The sequence below is a fragment of the Oryctolagus cuniculus genome, chromosome 3 (assembly GCF_964237555.1).
Source record: "Oryctolagus cuniculus chromosome 3, mOryCun1.1, whole genome shotgun sequence".
Lineage (NCBI taxonomy): Eukaryota > Metazoa > Chordata > Mammalia > Lagomorpha > Leporidae > Oryctolagus > Oryctolagus cuniculus.
Genome location: NC_091434.1, coordinates 30,051,658 through 30,074,218, shown reverse-complemented (window position 1 = coordinate 30,074,218; position 22,561 = coordinate 30,051,658). Strand labels below are relative to the sequence as shown.

The 22,561-nt window shown below is 37.7% G+C and overlaps 1 protein-coding gene across 12 annotated transcripts in view; it reads left to right on the top strand.

Moving 5' to 3' along the window:
* The window catches only part of UNC80 (unc-80 homolog, NALCN channel complex subunit), a 245,541-nt gene that overhangs the window by 68,806 nt on the left and 154,174 nt on the right, over positions 1-22,561 (top strand). For 9 of the 12 annotated variants that reach the window (XM_008259087.4, XM_008259090.4, XM_008259085.4 and 6 more), the window contains exons 15-22: positions 776-923; positions 3,092-3,240; positions 5,109-5,275; positions 6,012-6,110; positions 9,685-9,899; positions 11,395-11,501; positions 12,946-13,042; positions 19,755-19,927. In XM_008259087.4, the coding sequence (XP_008257309.2) occupies positions 776-923; positions 3,092-3,240; positions 5,109-5,275; positions 6,012-6,110; positions 9,685-9,899; positions 11,395-11,501; positions 12,946-13,042; positions 19,755-19,927 (1,155 nt within the window). The remainder of the gene's footprint in view (positions 1-775; positions 924-3,091; positions 3,241-5,108; positions 5,276-6,011; positions 6,111-9,684; positions 9,900-11,394; positions 11,502-12,945; positions 13,043-19,754; positions 19,928-22,561) is intronic. The other 3 variants (XM_002712438.5, XM_051849166.2, XM_008259086.4) reach the window with 1 other exon arrangement.

Below are 22,561 nucleotides of genomic sequence, written 5' to 3'. Positions count from 1 at the left end.
AATACTGTTAGGTGGCATCAGAACTTTCTGTCTGATGTCTTCTACATCCAGTGGTTGTGCCTTCACTAGTTCTGATGTTGGAAATTATTACCATTTATTTTTCCAGTTGTAAACATTGTTAGATAATAAGAAGTATAATCTTGAGTAGCGGGACATAATCACTAGGTTACATGGTTTTCATATACATGAGGCCAACTTCTATTTCAATAGCTTCACATTCCAATGCAGACTCAACTTAGTTTTTATTTTGTGTCTTATATGTTTCAAGGACCTCTCTTGTCCATAAAAGACACTGAATACCCACTGTCTCCCTCCCCCTCACCCCCTCCATTCATCTGTTTCATTTCTAAGTGGCCTGAGCATGTGAGTGAAATGCTTCTTATTGCACAAAGCATTTGAGTTTTCTAAACACGAATTGCCAATTTTATCACTTACCTAAAATGCACATTTTGAGTTTTTTTAATTAAGATTTTAAAGTGCTGATCTTGGTGAAAATGCTGAGATTCTAGAATCAGCATGAGACCTTTGCTTTGGTTTTTTTTTTTTTTTTTTTTTCCCCCTGAGGAGCAGTTCTTCTCATTGTGAACTCCCTTACATTACTCAGTCTATCTCTGCCCACTTCTTACATTGACAAGAGGGCTGGCTGGTTTGTTGGGCACAAACCAGTGGAAGGGATGGAAATCTTTCGCCATCTGAAGGTTTCTGTCTTAAACTGATGGTATCCGTAGCTTAAGCTGGTACTTGTGACTTTTTCACCTTTCTTCCTTCATTGCAGGCCCAGAACTGCCTCACTAAGCTATACAAGCTAGATAAGATGCAGTTCCGACAAACCATGAGGGACTATGTGAACAAGGACTCTCTCAATAATGTAGTGGACTTCTTGCATGCTTTGCTAGGATTTTGTATGGAACCAGTCACTGACAGTAAGTAAAGCTGCACCCAAGTTCTAGGAGAAATCACCATGAGATGAAGCAGGTAGTTTTTCAGGGCACGCTGTTGGGATAGCATTTAGAGAAAAAGATTCTTGCACATGCCTGCATGTGTGTGTGTGCATGTGCATGTGGTAACAGAGTACAGACAAGCAAAGCCTGCACGTCATCTTGGATGACTCCTTTTGGAGGCTTTCTAAGAACAACTTACCTCAGTGGATTGCAGTTGGGAAAGCTTGTGGCATCCTCACCTTTGCCCCTCAGTGTTTACACTGCCACTCATGGGATTCCTCTCCCTCCTATGACCTCCTGTTGTATGAGAACTGAGTCAGCAATCAACAGACAGGGAATATGCTCATCCATACTTCAATAGGAAATGAGTGCTGTCCTATGTGCCAGGAACAGTGCTTTGAACTTGTTTTCATAAGCTAAAACAGGAAAGAAAGAAAACACCATATAATTACAGTAAACATAATAGTAGTACAATTTTGATGTACAAGCTATATTTAATTTTTAAAAACTAGGAAAAACATATATGCTGTAATTAATTTTTTAAAACTATGGAAATAGATTCATAGGTGGATCTACAAGTGATTTTATAGTTTCATGACTTTAAGAAAACTCCAGTTTAGATACTTAAATCACAGAGGGAGACCAATTTGAATCTAAGTTATATTCAGCACCAGCAGAATACCTCCAGACCATTGGAGTACAAATGCAGTAATGAAATAAAAATGATGTATGAAGACTGCATTGAATGAAATACATATTTAATTTGAGCCTGGGAAGAAGTAACTTCTTAGTATAGGCTTTTATGATTCCTATGACAGATGTATAATAGTGGTTGATTAATTTATAATGGAGATGTAGTTATATATATGGGTTTAGAAGCTATTTTCCTGTTTGTAGCCCAGACTTTATTGTTTGGTTATCACATCAAAAGAAAATATTGTTTTGAACCATGGCCCAACCACCAGTGTCAGCTCCACCCCCGCTTAATGGGATTTGCTGCCCCTACTTCCCTGCCCACCCCCTACCCCACCCTCTGGCAAAGTTTAAGAGGACCTATTCCTGAACACATGGCTCTCTTTCTCTCCATGTCTCTCTCTTGATCTCTCTGTCTTGATCTCTCTCTTACACTCTCCTTCGCCCCCCTTTTCTTCTTCACGCCTTCCCTCTGTTCTGTTGGGTTCCCCCCAGTAAACCCTTTCCCTAAAAAAAAGAAAGAAAAAAAAAGAAAATATTGTTTTGCTTCAGAATCAATGGAATATTCTGTTATAAGAATTGCTTTAAGTCAAGTATATCATAATATTTTTAATGTAGAAAGGATTATAATAGAGATGTTACAAGAGAAATTATTAAAAACTAGTCTTTTTTCCTTTTTAAACAAGTGAGGAGCCATAAGCATAGGCTCGAATATTTCTCTTGGAATGTAAAATGTAGAGATAATCCCTGTTGAGAGGCATAGAGGGGTTTGTGATAAAGGGTGAAACTCTCAAGTATACAGTCTTCCTAGATGCTTGTGATGTGGAAGTCAGCCACAATGAGTCAGAGACACAAGGCCCTCTTTCTGATCACTTTGGAGCTTCAACTGCTCTTTCCCATAGTTCCCAGGTGGCTCAGAAGCCAAGAGGAATCCTCTGGCAAGGCCATAGAATACTTGTGTGTCCCCTATGAAAAACCCATAGGTATGTGGGAAAATGGGCATAAAATGTAATGTAGGGGAGGTCGGTGGCCTCACTACACTGGCATTTCAAAATGCATGAATCAGAAGGAGGTGGCTGTGGGGGAGGTGGAAGGTTTTCCCTTTCCACTGGCCTAATAAGCTTCCAAGATAGTCTATAATTCTAGGCAAACTCACTGAGAAACCAACATTTCCTCATGACAATGCCTAAGTCTTTCTTGAAGTCAACAATAGATTCCCTTTCCTTTGTGGAGATTTATCAATTGAAATAGTCCACAAACGCAGTAAAGACTCTGAGGAAGAGTGTGATCCATTTTTGCCCAAGCCTGCATAGTGATTATTAAACCAGGGTAATTTAATCCTCTATTTCTCTGTGTCACATAGGCCTCCCTAATTCCTGGTTGCCAAGTATTTCCACTCCTTTCAATTGTGCAGCGTAATGGAAATATTGTCTTTAACTTGTACCTTTACATTCCAGACAAGGCTGGGTTTGGAAATAACTTCACCACAGTGGACAACAAATCCACAGCCCAGAACGTGGAGGGCATTATCGTCAGTGCCATGTTTAAGTCCCTCATCACACGCTGTGCTTCCACCACACATGAGCTGCACAGCCCTGAGAATCTGGTGAGAAGCTCTACTCTTCTTCCTGTGGGACTTCTCGTCACTGTCCTGAGAAAAGGTTTCATGTCATGGGCATGAAAAGGCATATTACAGATGGAAACTGTACACTTTAAAGTTAAAATGTCTACTTTCCCCAGTGTCCCCAGTAATTCACAAAGGAACCTAGGCAACACTTTTTCTCCTCCTTGTTCTTCATTTTCCTACCTGCCAATTAACTTGTTTTTCTCTTCCAGCTCAGAGGGTATGAAGTTTTGGGTGAAATAGTTGCAAGATATTTTGAGCCCTTCAGAAAGAAGATGATAGAGCATAGTTTGTTGCTTCATGAAATATTAATATTAGGCCAAGCAGAATTTGAAATTATATTTACTTTTTAAATTAAGGCAAATATGTTGCTCAAACTAGTTTTGTTTTCTTTTATTGAGCATTATAATCTTGTAGCTATTCTTCATAAAAGACTTTGCTAATTAAACCACTGAAGCCACAAGTAATATGGGAAGAACCAGGCTATAAAAGGTTAGTGCATAATTGCTACTGAGGAGTTTGTGGTTTGGGGAACTGAATGTAGATTGAAGCTGACAAATCTGACATGAAAAGATGAACAGTAGAAGTTTTGGGAAACCGAAGGACATTTTTGTATCCTGCCAATCTGTTAAATATTATGACCCCTATACAGAGATAGTACATTTACATATATGGGTACTATCCGTCAACCTGCCTAAGCCAAATAAATGATTTTAAGCTATTCTAAACCATTAAAATGACTCACCTCCCTTGAAATAAACAGAACAAAACCCCAAACCAAAGGGGATTTGCCTTTGCTAAATGGTCAGAGTTCGAAGAGCATGAGTATAACACAGATAGCATCCATGCATTCGGCTTGGGCATGTCAAGAATTAAGCAAATTGAATATAATATATGTGGGTGCTCATAAATCTTTGTACACTTACTCATGTATAGAAGAAATACTGTTTTAATTAATTTCTTCAAATCTTCTTAAATTGGACTTTGAACCTCCATCCCACCAGAATGCCCAGAAGTCAAATATCAGTCATCCCTACTTTAGTGATATAGAACTATCCAAATATTAAATAGCACCTTGGGTCTGGGGGTTCCATGAGTCTCAGTCCTTAGACTGTACTAATTATTTCACATGGTGCTCACTTTTGCATGCCGAAATATAACTACCTTCTTAAAGGGGAAAGAGACAAGGGAAATGCTGGGTGCAAAGCTTAACACATTACCATCACAAGAGTCCTGCTGACAACTTAAAAATTGACCTCACTATACTGGTTATGATATCCCTACCTAGTCTTAACATAATCAAGTTCATGATTAAGTGGGCTACAACATACAGATTATTTACTAACTCTGTCCAGCAAAATGCATAATCTTTTGAATAATTAGAATTTGCTAGAAGTGTCTGGAGACCTTAACATATCTTTGTCACAGTAATGGTGAAAATTTGGAGACACTCCACAGGGACTAAAATATCTAGTCTAAACAAAATTTTGACTACCTTTTTTTTGCAGGCATATCGTCAGAAGTGACATTAAAGAAAGGACATTAAAACTTGGAAATCCAGTCGTTAAAAATGTAAATTGATGTCTTTCTAATGATAAAGCCAACTTTCTGAATACATGGTAACCATCCTTTTCATACTAAGGATGACTGTCATGGTCCTTGGTTATGTTCTCTTGGAGGAACATACAGAGGAAGTATACTATCAGTTTCATCAGTATAAATTGTCTTTCTGTTATAATTCTGATGCTCATTTAAGCCTAAGGAATTACCTCATGCCTCCCTTCCCATGAAAACTATTTAATCACACAGTTATCTTTCTTTCCCCAAACTTCCTTCTTGACTCCAAACAGGGACTATACTGCGACATTCGTCAGCTGGTCCAGTTTATCAAAGAGGCTCATGGGAATGTCTTCAGGAGAGTGGCCCTCAGCGCTTTGCTTGACAGTGCTGAAAAATTAGCACCAGGGAAAAAGGTGGAGGAAAATGAACAGGAATCTAAGCCTTCAGGCAGTAAAAGGTTGGAAGCTTGAGCTCTCTGAATAATAGCATTTGTCTTTTGTCAGTACAGTATAATCTTCTGTGGCTCCTGAAGTGGTGGTGTAAGTTCTGTGCAGGGTTGATAAAACTATCTCGTGAAAATGCTATCGCTGCTGTGGTGGAGCTGCGGTTCAGGAAAGGAATGAGTTACTGTCAAATAAATGCCATGACTGTTTCAATCAGAGCTCCATTGTTCTCAAACTTCCATATACTTAAACTGCATTTCAGAGCTCTTAATTACATGGTACAATGTTATCTGTATTTTAGCCTTTTCTATATATAATCTACATTTTTGTGCAGAAGGGAAAAGCAATTACTGATACTCTATCATCCTTATTCAGTAAGTGATATGCTAAATGGGGCAAAAGACAAATCGCTGAGAAGTACCATTTTTTCTTTTTAGTAAACATGCATTTGTTTTATGCCTGTTATATGTTAAATACCACTTACAAATATGAAAAGAAACTCTTAAACTTAAACTCCTTCTTGCAGCTGATGACTCTGTTTATGATATTGGTAATATTGTTAAGCCATAAGGAACGGGAATCGTGAGTCACACAGAAGTATAAATTCCATGCCACATAGACTCCTGGTGACGTAGGTTTTCAAGCCTCACAGGTTGTCTATGACAGAGAGGTTTGCTTTGTGGAGCATATGAAGTACATGAATGTGATGTCCTGCTCTGCTGTAATTGGTGGAATGTGTCAATTGCATAGGTCTGAGGCAGGAAGCATTGTGGACAAAGGCCAGGTGCCCTCTGCACCTGAAGAATGCCGCAGCTTCATGTCTGGTCGCCCATCTCAGACTCCAGAGCAGTAAGTAGCTTTGACTTTGTTCCAATTCAGAGAGCTAATGACTTAACAAATTGTATTTTCTAAATGGTTGTTTGTTTTCATTTCCTTTGAAGATTTTTCATTCCTAATGCCACCGATCTCTCCAGGGTAGGCTAGATAACCACTTTGTACATAGAAAAAGCTTTCCCAACAGCATTTCCCATCTTTTCTCTTCCCTTCCTCTGCCTTTCTCATGCATTGCCCCAATGTTTATGTCAAGTGAAGTAGCAGTTTCATTCATTTCTTGATTAAAATCACTTAGAATTTTTAAATATAAGCTCTAAAAAATATTAATGTGAGAGTTCTGTGGCTAAATAACCGTAAGACTAGTTTAAAAGCCTTATATGCAGTCAGTCCCAAAAAGGAGAAAGCATTTTTTTCTTCCCCAAATAGCATTGCCAGTTATTGAACTAATCTGATAGATGGGAATGTTCTAAAATGTAAATTTGATTAAAACATAAAATCATCTCTTCAGAGGTGATTAAGTTTTCCAGATTCCATGGTCTCTTTGTTCAGTGTTCTGTAAACACAATCTCATTTCTCAACATTTAGCACATCTTTTCTTTCTACTCTGATGAAGTACATGTTTTAAGATGCCTCAACATAAATATTCCATTTAAAAAGAATGTCATAAAATGTCAGATATGGAATGTCTCCATGATCCAGGTGGGCCCTGATGAGTAGACGTGCCATCTGATTGGCACTGGGGAGAGGTGGGTGGTTACCTTGGATGATCCTGGCTCCACCTCCATCTTATCATTCTATTTCTTTTCCTCCCCTTCTTGCCTCATCTCTTCTCTTTCCTCCTCCTTAAATAATAGTCACATTCTCTGACTAACACATAAAATATTTTATGTGTTCATTTCTCTGAAACTCCTCACTGATAGCACAGCCATTGGGCAAAGCTGATGTAGCATTTAATTGAGAAAGCATATAAATTGTAGCCTTCCTTGATGTTTTTCCAATCAGAACACAGTCATCCACACCTCACTGTGCCACAGATTCTCTGAAGGTGAGAAATGCTTCATGCACTGTGACATTTGATAAACAGTAACTGAAAAGTCAAATTCTAGAAACTTGATATAAATTCATACTAATTTGATAAATGTCCTACTTTAAGATAAGAATTAAAAAGCATTTGGGGGGCCAGCGCCGCAGCTCAATAGGCTAATACTCCGCCAGCGGCAAAAGCACACCGAATTCTATCCCGATTGCTCCTCTTCCAGGCCAGCTCTCTGCTGTGGCCCTGGAGTGCAGTGGAGGATGTCCCAAGTGCTTGGGCTCTGCACCCGCATGGCAGACCAGGAGAAGCACCTGGCTGCAGGCTTCGGATCAGGATGGTGCACCGGCCGCAGCAGCCATTGTGGGGTGAACCAACAGAAAAAGGAAGACATTTCTCTCTGTCTCTCTCTCACTGTCACTCTGCCTGTCAAAAAAAAAAAAAAAAAATTGGGGCTGCCAGCGCTGTGGAATAGTGGGTAAAGCTGCCACCTGCAGTGCCAGCATCCCATAGTGGCTGCTCTACTCCTAATCTAGCTCTCTGCTATGGCCTGGGAAAGAGGTAGAAGGTGACCCAAGTTCTTGGGCCCCTGCACCCACATTGGAAACCTATAAGAAGCTCCAGGCTCCTGGCTTTGGATGGGGAGTGAGCCAGCACAGCAGGTAGAAAATCTCTCTCCCTCTCTCTCTCTCTCTTTCTCTCTCTGCCTCTCTGCCTCTCTGTAATTCTGCCTTTCAAATAAATAAATAAATCTTTTTATTTGGCAGGTAGAGTTACAGACAGTGAGAGAGAGAGGCAGAGAGAAAAGTCTTCCTTCCGTTGGTTCACCCCCTCAAATGGCTGCTACAGCCAGCGCTGCACCGATCTGAAGCCAGGAGCCAGGTGCCTCTTCCTGGTCTCTCATGTGGGTACAGGGGCCCAAGCACTTGGGCCGTCCTCCACTGCCCTCCCTGGCCACAGCAGAGAGCTGGACTTGAAGAGGAGCAACCAGGACTAGAACCCGGCACCCATATCCTTGCCGCAGGCAAAGGATTAGCCATGTGAGCCACAGCACCAGCCCCAAATAAATCTTTTTTTAAAAAAGTATTTGGTACTCCGATGAGAAAGAAAATCTGAACCACCATATAAACATCTCCAAAAAATGATTGCTTTACATAATACTTTTGAATTTCAGAATAGATTAGGATTAGTTTGAAAGCTTTTAATTAAATAATTCCCAAAACCCCACAAATTTCATCACATGTTATGAAAATATTTTCTATAATATTATCTTTCAAAAGTACTAAAATGATATATGCTGCTCAAGCTGACAAAAATTGAAAACATAAAAAGCATAGAAAGTCATTAAAATTTGAAATACTACCACTCTGTAAATTATGAGTGCATTTTGAGCATACATACTTACAGACTCACACTGGGACACATGTTTAGTTTTTATTTTCCTGTTTTCCTGGTTAGACTACTTAACCATTGCCTTTTAACTTTGTAACAAGTAATAAACATTTTCCAATAGTCATCTAAAATAAGATTTTAATGACTACACAGTATATTGCCATATGGAAGCCTCATAATCTATTCAACTATTTCCCTAGAATTGAACATTTACATTGTTTCCATGTTTTCAGTGTTTACCAATAATAATACCTTGGGGCATATTTTACTTGCTTGTATCTACAACTTTGTATGTTGTCCCATCATTTCCTTGAGATTATTTCCTGGAAATTGAATTTCTCTGTCAAGGTTACTGATACAAGCTTTGAATACAATACTATCAAAATACCTTCCAGAAATATTGTATCATTAAATTTCACTACTGGTGGTATGATAGTAGCCATCCTTAATTTGGTAAGTAAAATTAGGCAAGTCATTTCACTAGCTTTATTATTATTATCAATCCTAAGAAGATTAAACTTTGCTTGTTTTTGGCCACTTGTCTTTTCCCTGCTATGTAGTGCCCCAGCCAGAGATCTCCTTGCAGGACCTCTGTTTTTCCTATTGGGTTGCACTTATTTTTCACTTTTAAACCTCACCTGAATTTCTTTGACTTCTTGATTGTAAGATGATGCATTTCCTGGGTATGTGATCATGTTTCATTTATTTATTCATTCATTCATTTAAATGTGTTTGTGAGCTTATTTAATATCAATGTTCATACTATACTGGAGGGAGTGATAGGGAATGAGAAACAATACTGCACAAGCCTCAAGGAGCCATAAGAATGGTTCAGATTTACCGACATTTTGAGTGCTTCTGATATGATGACTCACATTTGCAGGTGAACGCCTGCAATAATATTTAATCTTTTTTATTAAGTTGGAAGAAAGTGATCACTTCCATTTGACAACTGAGGCATGATTGTTAGAGCTCAGGGAATCTACCTTGATCTCCCGTCTGCCACCCCCATGCCTACCCTTCCCACAACCCAGCCCATCAAAAATTAGTCTGCATGATTTGCATAAATGTCATTGACAGAAGGTTCAGAGAAATTTAGGAGAATTTCACGTGTTGTTCTTTTTTTTAATCAGACATTTAACTCTGTCCTCTGCTTGCTTACAGCGATGAACAAATGCAAGGGGCCAACCTGGGGCGGAAGGATTTCTGGCGCAAGATGTTCAAATCCCAGAGTGCAGCAAGTGATACCAGCAGCCAGTCTGAGCAGGACACTTCAGAATGCACCACTGCCCACTCTGGGACCACTTCCGACCGGCGCGCCCGCTCACGGTCCCGCAGAATTTCCCTGCGGAAGAAGCTAAAACTCCCCATAGGTAAAAGTATGTCTGTATTTATTTATGGATTCTCTTTTTCCTTGCCATGACCTCAAATCACCCCGCTCACGATGTACGGAACAGAGCAAATGAAAGCTTTCAAATCAGGAGACCTAGACATCCTGCTTTATTACTCATTCATTCATTCATTATTTTTTTCCTGAAGATATTCCACAAACCCCTATTGTGTGCTTCTACGAGGTACAAGTATGCGAGGCATCAGGGATTGGACAGTGAGCAAAACTATACAACCCCTGATGTTGCTGAACTTGCATTGCCATAGGAACTAGTCACTAAAACAGACAATCATACAGCTAAGCACAGTTGCAAACTCTGAATTCTATGAAGGAAATAGACACGGTGCTATGAAGGCATGCAACAATGAGACCTTATCTAACTGGCAGGAGGAAACAGCAATCAGGGAAATGTTTCCTGGAGGCAGTCACATTAAGATCTGTAGACTACTTTGAGAATGAAAAAGGGGAGCCCAGGTGGTAGTACACGCAAAAGTATTAGGACGGACAGAATTGGAAGAGTGGCTACATAACCGTGGTAGAACAGTATGGGCCAGAGCATGCGGGGCCTTGTAGGTCAAGGTGATTCTTCAGCCTGGAGCTCTTGACAATGAAAGTATGATGTTGGAACAGTAGAGTAACACATGTAGGTAAATTTGTACTAAAAAAAAAAAAATCACTGCCTGGAAATAGTACAGGAGGAAGCTTGAGTAGACAAGAAAGAACAGATGGAAAGCTACCTAGTAGTCCAGGAATAAGTAAATGGAAGCTTGGCTTGGGTGGTGAGACAAAGGAGAGTGGACAGATTTGAGAAGTATTTAAAGGATAAAGCCATTGGCCGTTGGCCGGCGCCGTGGCTCACTAGGCTAATCCTCCGCCTGTGGCACCAGCCCACCGGGTTCTAGTTCTGGTCAGGCGCCGGATTCTGTCCCGGTTGCTCCTCTTCCAGTCCAGCTCTCTGCTGTGGCCCGGGAGTACAGTGGAGGATGGCCCAAGTGCTTGGGCCCTGCACCCACATGGGAGACCAGGAGAAGCACCTGGCTCCTGGCTTCGGATCAGGACGGTGCGCCAGCCGCAGCGGCCATTGCATGGTGAACCAACAGAAAAAGGAAAACATTTCTCTCTGTCTCTCTGTCCACTCTGAAAAAAAAAAAAAAAAAAAAAAAAAAAAAAAAAAAAAAAAGAGGGATAAAGCCATCAGGCTTTAATGGGAGATGTGAAAGGTGGTAAGGGTAACTGGATGGATTATACTTTCATTCATTAAAAGAACCAGATTCTTTAGTCCTGGCCTTACTCGCTCACATAATTTCATACTTAAGCATTGACTGCTTTGATTCAAAGCATGTGCATTGAAAACAATTTGTTTCCATTTCTATTTATATCAAGGCATGAAACTTCCATTGCTTGTTGAGCACATTCTGGCATTTCTGTTTAATCCATTTGAGAGAAACTGTGTAACAGTTTAATTTTTAAAAATTGTTGAATAGGAAACTGGCTGAAACGATCCTCCCTCTCCGGCCTGGCAGATGGCGTTGAGGACCTCCTCGACATCAGCTCTGTGGATCGCTTATCTTTCATCAGACAAAGCTCCAAGGTAAACAGGGCACACTGTAGAAGTGAATGTCAGAGTCACTGGGAGAAAAAGGTCAGAAATGAGAAATGCTCAACACCTGAAGGGACCAAAACAGGAAAAACTGAAGAAACTCTCAAGTTGGATAAAGTTTAGAAACTTGGATTAGCAGCAGAAACTAAAATGTTTTAGTGGTATGCTATATCATAAGAAGAAAGGAGAAAATGTACCAAAAAACTAGGAAAGTCATAGGGCAGATACAGGGATGTATATAAATATTATTTCCAAGCTATTTTTAGCTTTTAATTTGCATGAGAAATTATTGACATCTCAAGCTCCTTTTCAAGGATCCAGTAATTTTAAAATTCTGGAGTGATTTCTTTTACATATTCTCTCTCTCTCTCTCCCTCCCGCCCTCCCTCTCCCCCCCTCTCGATCTCTCACACACACACACACGCTTACACATGCACTCATCCTGCTACCACTACTTTTGGCACCATCGGAATCATTCTCCATATTGAAAAGGATAAAGTAACTCAGGATGTCTTTTCTCACTAAATGCTCCTTCATAATACTTTGAAGCACTGCCATACTCACAGCATACAATTTCATTTCTCAGTGAAGTCTGTCCTACAGACTACAAGTCCTCCCTGTGGATGACTCATAGCTTGCTCACTTGTACACCTACTTTTCAGTACATAGTAAGAGTCATGTTTGTTTATATTCAATTTACTCACTCACCTTCTCTCTCAATCGCACTAAAACCAATTTCTTCAAACTAGACTGTTTTAAAGATAATATTTTGAGATCATCAAAAAGAGGATAGCAAGGTTACAGAGCATTTAGGAGATATATTTGTAATTCCTCCTTCACATTCTTTTTGCTAAAAACAGTCATTCAAGAATTCAAAAGTCTGTGTCCCAGAGCTTCCTTTCTGTACTAAAATTTTGAGTATTGTTGCTCTAACTAAAGACATGACCAAGAACACTTGATGCTTAGGAAGAGAAGCACATTATTGCACTTTAATGAGTGTACTCTATAAATTAATTTGTACTGGTCCTTTCACAGAGTTTTGAAGAATTCTGACTATATTTAACTTTGGTCAGATTGTCAGTTGTAATGTTGTTTGTTAAAGGACAAATATGACTTGCTGCTCATAATTTTAAATTGTACTTTATCAAAATTAAACTGTAAAGTGTATCTTGATTATTCACTAAGTGATTTTCATAGTACCTGATTATTTCACTTTCCATCTGTGACCTCAATCCTCCTTCCATTCATTGGTGTGGTGATGTCTCGTTTGCCACCTAAGAATGAGCTATACTGAGTAAACTAACCACAGGTGAAAGCCAGCAGAATGAAATAAGCGTCATAATATAAACAACTTGGTTTTCAAATCCAAGGTTAGTCTAAGCACCAACATTGGCCTTTGAATTTGGATGTCCGACTACATTCTTTTTTCCGTTAGGTCAAATTCACCAGTGCTGTGAAGCTCTCTGAAGGTGGGCCAGGGAGTGGAATGGAGAATGGAAGAGAAGAGGAGGAGAATTTCTTCAAGCGCCTTGGTAAATATCATGCAGGCTAAGAATTTTGTTCAGCGTTCATTACCCAGGATGACAATCTGAATAGATTAAGTGGTTTCTTTTATATTTCCCTTGACTTTTCACTCATTTATTTCTTACATGCCTTTTTATAGCATTTATAACTTCTCTGTCTGTTATCAGATGGATTCAGCAAACATTTATAAAAACTTTACTATGTTCCTTACTCCCTGATGGGAACTAGGTTTGCAAAGAATAAGCTACAGCCTTTTCTGCTGTTTTATCCTTTATTAAAATCTGAGTTTTACAGAACCTTCAAAGAGCCTTTTTATCTACCCACCTATCTATTTAGGAATTCTGCTTGTTACATTCCTGACAGGTGGCCAGCCACTCTGCACACTTGCATTAAGGGGTGTTAAAACCTTACAAAGTAACCTGTCCCAGAGCTAGAAAACTTTGATTGCTAGAAAATCTTTCCTTATATTCTTAAAATATACTTATCCATAAATTCATTTGTCCTAGTTATAATATCTTGTAGCAACATCCACCCCCACACACACACATACACATATATAATGCTAATTCCATCTATTCCATGTTTTCTCTGATAATTTTTCTGCTGGCCAAACATCTCTGATTTCTTTAGTTTTTCTTACATGTAGGTATCTACATCCATCACCATTCTGATTCCTTTTACTACATATCCTAATTAGATGGTGTACTGTATAAAATGTAGAGATTCTGGTGGAATGCATTAATAACTCAGTGTAGTAAATATTACAACTATTAATTAGTAAGGGTTTTAGCATGTGCATGAACACAAATTAAAATTACAATATCCATTTTCACCTAAAATACTTGACTTGTGTTAATCAGTTTTTACCAGTAAAATGTGCTCTCCAGGTATGTGCTATGCTGGCTGAATTCACTTTACTGATGCTGTTAATTGCATCTCTAGATTTTTTTTTTCTGCACATCAGGATATAATTTGATGAAATTGAGGCTCAAACTCAAAGAGTATAGGGTCTCTCAGACTTGGAGGATACTTGTTCTTGATGAAACTTTTCTGTATGCTATGTATTAAATGCTTGCATACTCTCCCCACCCCAGCCCTGACCCACACCCAACATTCCTATATCAAAGCTCTAAGTCCCAAAATTTGGAAGGTCATTAGGTTTAGATAAACTCATCTGGGTAGCACAAGCAATGGCATATCAATGACTTATAAAAAGAAGAGACACGAAATCTCTCTACATGTATGTGCCAGTGCACCAAGGAAAGATCCTGTCAAGGCCATAAACAAAGAAGAGAGCCACTATTAAGACCCCAGCAGTGTTGGGATCATGTGCTGAAGCATTTGTCTTCCAGAACTGTGAGAAACAGGTATTTGTTGTCTGAGTTACTCAGCCTTGGGTATTTTATTATAACAGCCCTAACTAACCAAGGCTCTCGTTTCTAGATTATTTTTCTCCTTGGCAGAAAAGATGAAAGCATGATTGAGCAATTGAGTTGCTTGCACTCCTTTTTTGAGGAATAAGTCAACATTTTTATGGTTATTCTTGTTCCAAACAAGTTATCTTTGGTACTCCTCAGAAACATTATTTAATTCTAGGTTGTTTGTTTTCTCACTACCGTTTCTGCAAGTGTTAGTCATTGATTCATATATTCTTTAGATTCCATTCACAACACAAAGACCTGATATGGAATATTCCTAAAACCAGATTCTAACATGAGTTTACATCAGTGCCTGAATACAAACAGTCTCTTTCTGCATACATACACCAAGGAAAGATCATAATATCTGAATGAACAAAACCATGATATCTGAAAATGATATATGTCATAATTTATGTGTTCTTGGCTGGCAAGAGAACATAACTTATGCTCAACTATTCTTTGCCTATGTTACCTGGCTTGTTAAAAATTATAGAAAGTAATTATAAAATTTGTAATTATAAAAATTATGAAAGATAATCTGCAAGACAATTCTTTTGAAATCTCTTGTAGAAGATGGGTATCTCCAACTGTTCTAAAGGAAACAAAACAAGATTATCTGATAATAAGTACACTGTGTTTTACAGCAGCTGTTGTCCTTGACTATTGAATATCTTTGTATCTTTGAGTTTGCACTCCCTCCCTCCCTCCATCCTTCTTTCTTCCTCCCTCCTTTCCTTCCTTCTTGACTCCCTTGCTTCCCTCTTTTTTCTTTCCCTTTTCTCCTTCTTTACTTCCCTTTGCAATCTGTGTGTATATATGATCCTTTGGCATCCATTATAAATGGGATGTGCTTTTTTTCTCATTTAAATTATGTTAACTACATAACTTTCTTTCTCTCTATAAAGTTGTTAAATGAAACAACCATTAAACATTCTTACCCTCAATTTAAATTTAGTACCAGACTTCATTGACTTAGAATACTGGTAGAATTGTATTAAAATCTAAAAAATTATTCAATAAATGAAAAATATATCTGAACAATATATCTGAATATATATCTGAAAAATATAGTGAACATTTGATAGAAATGAAATAATATTCATAGATTATGTTTTTGTGTGCTTTTATATTCACTGAATTTATTTTAGAAATCATGTTCTCTCTGTTTGAGGAAAGATATTGAAAATGTTGAAAATATTTGAGGGAAGATATTGAAAATATTAAAATGCTTTCCAGCCAATCAATAAAATTTATTGCATATCTTCATCAATTGCATAGAAAATATCGCTCAAATAAATTCTAGATATTCTATCTTAAATTATATACCTTACAGTCATACAATTGTTTTGTACCAATAAAAAATAACATTTTTAAAAATAAATACTAGATTTTTAAACGTACTTTGCTGAATTAAACAGCCTATAAAAATGCATTGGATATAAATTATACTTCAATAAACCTAATGTAAAAACAAATAAATATTAAATAGGTGCAACTAAAATGTTCTGAGTCTAAAAAGTAATCACTATGATGAAGGAAGACAAGAGGCATCCTTATATCCTAATACATTCAAATAAAAAACTGATAAAGAGGAGTACATTTCACAGTCAACTTAATTTTGACAGTTTTTAGAATTGCATTTCAATATGGAATGCCAGCAGGGTACAGCTTTATAATCAGTAAGGGTGTAGGGAAATAGCAATAGATATATACAGGGTCAAGTTATTTCTTACATTAAGTTATCCTAACATAGTCAGTAGCTTCACCAGAGTAGAAACGCCTTCCACAAAGCATCTGGGTATTTTAGAGAGGCAGTGTGGCACAGAAGTGGAGTGCAGGCTTGTGCTGGAAAGGGCTAGGCCCAAGTTTTAACTTTAAAACTTGCCACTGTATTATTAGCTCAGACTAGACTACTTATCCTGTCACTTCTCTCTGTGTGTGTGTCTCTGTCTCTGAATTCTCTCTTCCTCTCTTTCTCTCTCTCTTTCTCACTCTCGCTCTTGCTATCTCTCTCCCTACATGCATACAACATATACCCACAAACACAAATACATTATCTTTCCTTTTTATTTTGTTATTTTTAAGTAATTTATTAATACATTAGATTCTCAGGGTCACAGTAAATGCATGATAATTACTCCAACACAGTTCTCATCATTTCTTATGTTAATGTGGTAATACAAAGAGAGCAGATTCAATGTAGTTCTTAGGTAGAATTCTAAGAAAATAGTGATATTAAATCATCTTTAAAAATATATCTTATAGGACTATTACAAATAAAGGAAATAAATTATAAATTTTTTCATATAGTTCTTGTCATATACTCTTGCTCACAAATAGTGGTAAAATTCTGTCATTATCTATTAATATTGTATAAAAATTGGAAATGTTGCATTGTGTATATCTTTTATTTACAACATGTATTTCACATCCTGGGCTTGTAGGATTCTTTAATCAGTGTAAACCATACTGTGAAGCAAAGAATATAAGTTCTTGCTGACAAATACTGGTTTGAATACTACTCTTGTTATTATTTTCTTACACCTTATGAAGAAGTTTCCATCAAAAAAAGCACTTCCTTTAATGATAGTAAAAGCATTTTGTTGGGCAGTGGCCATCTTGTCAAATAAATATATAAAGATAAAGAAAATACTTATTCTTAATGCTTCCTGTGATGGTGATGGTGACTGTTTGTAAATTATATAAATAACTTCATTGATTATTCACTAAGTGTTATGTATCACTCCTTTTACAGTTGAAGCAGTATCACCTATCATATTCTAAATCTTAATTATAGTAACAGATTATAAAACAACTTGATTCACTAAAAACAAGTGTTATTATTTGAGTTCTAGTCTAAGAGATTGCTATAAATCTATTATGTTTTAATAGATGAGATCTTCTGTATATAACTATTAAATGGCTGTGCATAAATAATCAATAAAGTGGTATGTGTAGCTGTGAAAAATGGTAACTTTCCTGTTCTAGAAGCTTTGACAATGCCCTTAAGTAAACAGAGTAGCATTTTGAAAAGTAGATGTGTAAAAACAAGACTATCTTGAAAATGTTCATTCTTCCTCTGTAGCTTTTCTTCCTTGTACCATTTGAGATTTTGTCTTTTGAGATTTTTGACCACACATTCTTCTTATGGTACTTCCTTTTGCATTTGACACAAGACAACACTAACTGGAAAAGACACTGAAGGTACTAAATTTGGAGTTTTTGAGCATGGACTATTTGCATGTGAAAAGGAAAACACTCATAAAAAGCAAAATGTGTGAAATTTTCATAGTGATATTTTAATTATATAATGAGCCATTTTTATACTTATGAAAAATTTTAAGGCTAGACCAACAGTAAAGAAAATAATTTGATGAACCCCAAAGGTCCATCACTTCCTTTTTAAATATAAAAATTTTGCTGTATTTGCATCATGTATCTTTTATGGATTTTTAACTATGTTTTTAAACAAATTCCAGACATGGTTTCACTTTGCACCTACATACTTCAATATTATCCTAGTCTTTTTGAAAGTTTTAGACCAGGAATCGGTAAATTACCTTCATGCCATGCCATAACTTTTTATTTGATGGTAATAAAACCAAAAGGAATCTGTGCCCCAGGCTTGAACTGCTTCTAAAAGATGTGTTCTCTGAAGTAGGTGGCCATCTTTGTCCAATAATGGATCTGATAGTTGACATCCCTGAGTGTGAAACCTCCTCATAGCGTACCCAGCAACATAACTGTCAACGTCTCCATCTATCTGTCATGAATAAAGTTTATTAGAAGAATGACCCTAATATTGGATTTGAGCTTTAAAAGCCAATTTGCAGGCTGGCACCGCGGCTCACTAGGCTAATCCTCCACCTTGCGGCGCCGGCACACAGTGTTCTAGTCCCGGTTGGGGCACCGGATTCTGTCCCGGTTGCCCTTCTTCCAGGCCAGCTCTCTGCTGTGGCCAGGGAGTGCAGTGGAGGATGGCCCAAGTGCTTGGGCCCTGCACCCCATGGGAGACCAGGGGAAGCACCTGGCTCCTGCCATCGGATCAGTGCGGTGCGCCGGCCGCAGCGTGCCGGCTGTGGAGGCCATTGGAGGGTGAACCAACGGCAAAAGGAAGACCTTTCTCTCTGTCTCACTCTCTCTGTCCACTCTGCCTGTCAAAAAAAAAAAAGCCAATTTGCAAGCATTAGAGTTTATTAACAAATGGACAACTTATTCACCATACATCCTGCTACAACCAGTGGTAACACCCTTGTGGGTGGGGCACTTCAGTTAAGAGCTATAACTACAAGAGACAACTTGCACTGTACAGTGACAGCAGGTGGGAAAGTGAGGCAGTGAGCTTCATGATCAGTGTATTCCAGAAAAAGAGATCAGAAAGGCATTCTTGGAAATCAGATCAGTGACTTCTCAGTGATGATCAGGAGGGTTTTTTTTCCCCCTTTTTAAAATGAGGCTGGGAATTTTTTAAGATGAAAAATCAATAATTTGCATTATTCTTCCTCAATGTGTGATCTTCAAAATCATGTGACTGTTTCTTAAAAATATGCAATGTCCCTAGACCTATGAAATCAAAATCTCTAGCATTGTGACCTGATATTCTGCTTTTTAATAAGCTCCCAACTGATTGCCAGTTTTAGGCAGCCAATCAGTGGTTCCCCTATTTCTCTCTGTAGTGTAAAGTTAGGTCGGCTACTTTGGAATTGACTGGGAAACTTCATAAAGTACAAATTCTTAAACCTCATCTTCAGAAATTCTGAATACTAAAGTCTGGGTGAGGTTGAACAACTTCCCAAATAATCTGATGTCCAGCCAGGTATGGAAATCCTAAAATTAAATGACCAATCTCAAAGGGCTTTTACTCTAGCGGTCAATGATTCTTTGCACTGTAACTGAAAAAGTAGTTTTGCTTTCACCGTGACATTGTCCTTGATTTGAACTCATTATAGCAGATCTGAAACTACACATGATTGCATCTTCCATAAAAGCAGAAGTTAGTAAATGATTACAAGAAGAATCATTTAAATATACCAAGAAATTTAACTGGTATTAAAGAGACTTGGTAGAAAAATTATCAAATTCTATATTGAAGTAGTTAGGTGAAATGCTGAATTTTACATGTGTTATAAGATTCCCAAAAGGCAAGATCTATTCAGATTAAGCATAAAAGTAGAGAGGAAGGAGATGATGTAGGAGATAAAGTTTTCAGGCCAGAAAACACACTGTTATTTCTAGTAAGCTCTCTGAAAATCTGTGACCATTTCATTCTTATTCTTCTACCATGGCACAACTCCTACAGGTTGCCACAGTTTTGATGACCATCTGTCACCCAACCAGGATGGTGGAAAAAGCAAGAATGTGGTGAATCTTGGAGCAATCCGACAAGGCATGAAACGCTTTCAATTTCTGTTGAACTGCTGTGAACCAGGGACAATTCCCGATGCATCCATCCTGGCAGCTGCCTTGGATCTAGTAAGTGATTCAAAGAATTTTCCCAACCTATTCCCCATTCCAGTTAACACTATGACAGAGGTAAGCTGATTCCCTAATCCTAACGCCATCTTTGAGATCATAACTCTTTTTCCTTAAAATTGGAGCTAAAAGAGGAAATAAAGCTGATGAGGTGAGAAAAGAAAAAAAATTATGTCCTAGAAAGTAGAATGTATAACAACATGATTTAAAATATGTGAGGGTTTCCGAATCAGAATATGTGAGTTTGTATTATTCAGATATATATTAGCTAAATATCTATAAAATGGGAGTAAATATAAAACTATTATATACATAATAGTATAATAATACTATTCTTCATAGGGCTGATGTGAAGTTTTTTTTTAAAAAAGAGATTTACTTATTTATTTATTTGAAATGCAGAGTGACAGGGAGAGAGATAACTTCCATCTGCTGGTTTACTCTGCAAATAGCCACAGCAGCCATGTCTGGCCAAGACAAAAGCCAGAAGCCAAAAACTCCTTCAGGGTCTCCCACTTGGATGGCAGAGGCCCAAATACTTGGGCCATCGTCCGTTGTTTTCCCAGGTACATTAGCAGTGAGCTAGTTCATAAATGGAGCAGCCTGGACTCCAACTGGCACTCTGACAAGGGATTCTGCCTTGAAGCAGGTGGCTAACTCACCACGCCACAACAACGTCCCCAAGGCATAAGGTTAAATGGCATTTCGGGTAACTATTCAGCAATGTAGGTCATGATTATATTATCATCCCTTAAACTCTCTGAGTCTTGGTTACATTATCAATTGGAGGAAAAATGGAATAAGTAAGGATCAAGTGAAATGAATTGCACAGAAGCACTTAGACATTGTATGGATTTATATAAGGTTAAGGGACTAAAGAGTATAAAGTGTATCTTTTTAAAAGTGTTTTTGTCAGGTAAAGTAGGCCCACATGTGACTTTTGAACCCAGCCCTTCTATGTTCTATATTTACCTTCTGATTTACAAATTCTGCATGCACTGCAGAAAATGGGGCACAAATTACCAAGTAAATATCCAAAATTGTTTCATTCTCACTTAAAAAAGCTAAAATAAACCTTTATTGCAACAATAAACTTTAGGCCTGCCATTAAATGACCCCTTTTCTCATGGTCACATGAGAAAGTGACCATGGGTTTCCTGTGTTTTACCATGGAAAATCATTCACACTTGGTATAGCTAGCCCTCTGTATCCATGGAGGATTAATTTCAGGACCCACTGCAGGTACCAAAATTCATGTGTACTCAAGTGTCTTACAAAAAATGATATAGTATTTGTGTATAACCTATGCCCATTCTGCATACTGTAAATAATCTCTTGATTATCTACAATACTGAATAAACTATAAATGCTTTATAAATATTTGTTAAACTATAAGGTTTAGGAAATAATGACAAGAAACAAAGTCTGTACATGTTCAGCAGCAATGCACTTTCTTTTGTGAATAGTTTCAGTCTGAGGTTGCAGGACTCCACAGATGCATGACGAGCAAGGAGGTGGGCTGAGTGTAAACAAATTCATGACATTTCTCTGTGACATATGCAGATTCTGGCCCTATGGTATTTAGTGACCAGTAAGTATGTGACTACACTTAAGTCTGAAACATAAATATCGCTTATAATGCCCCTAAACTATGACATCATTATGTAAGATTTTTCAGTTACCCTGTGTTGGATATTATTCTTTGCAAATATTTTTAATTGTAAAATGTTCCATGTAAATTTGTGTAAACCACAGTGATTAAAATATAGAGACTCAGTGGTGTTCAGGGCTGGTGGCACTTAAACAATCAAAGAAAACCGAGATGTCTGTCAAAGCAAACTTGCTTGACAAGGCAAGGAGCCAATCTCATATTATGTGGGTGGAGAGTGGAAGTGAACCTGCCACTCCTTTGAGTCATGCATGGTTGTCTTAATCACATCCTGATTTGTCCCCAAAGTATCAGATTAACATAAATAAATCTTAAATGTAATAAATTTATGAAAAAGCAGAAGAAAGCAATCAAATATTTTTAAAATAGATTAAAAATATGAACAGCTATTTCACTGAAAATATTAGTAGTCAATAAAGTATGCCTCATCTTACTTGTACATTAAGAAATGCTTTGTCAGTATACAATTAAGAAAAGAGAAATGAAAGGAGAAATGTTCATCAAAATATCTAAAAATTGCTATTTTATAAGTATGAGATTTGTAATAATTGGAATGTTAATAAGGGAATAAAATAGCAGACACCACTGCACAGTGTTGACAGCAGGATTTGATTAGGGCACAGAAGAAAGTCTTGGGACCATCAGGGTGATAGGGAAATAGCAATATCCATGTATGGAGCACTTCTCAGTCGCTCCCTGAGTTACAGCTAATTCTGGACTATCTGTAGTTTGGGGAGGGAGACACTGTTCTGTACATACCAAATATACTGAATGGCAATGATGGTAGAATTTAAAAGCCTAGAATCAATGTGACTTACAAAATAACAAAAGTAACCAATTAATCAACTCAACAAATGTCTATTGAGGACTTCTTATGTGCTAAGCATGGTGCTAGCTACTAATGATAATACCACAAAACTCAACTGGAGAGCTTCACCTGTTTTTCACTTTACCCAACTAAGGTT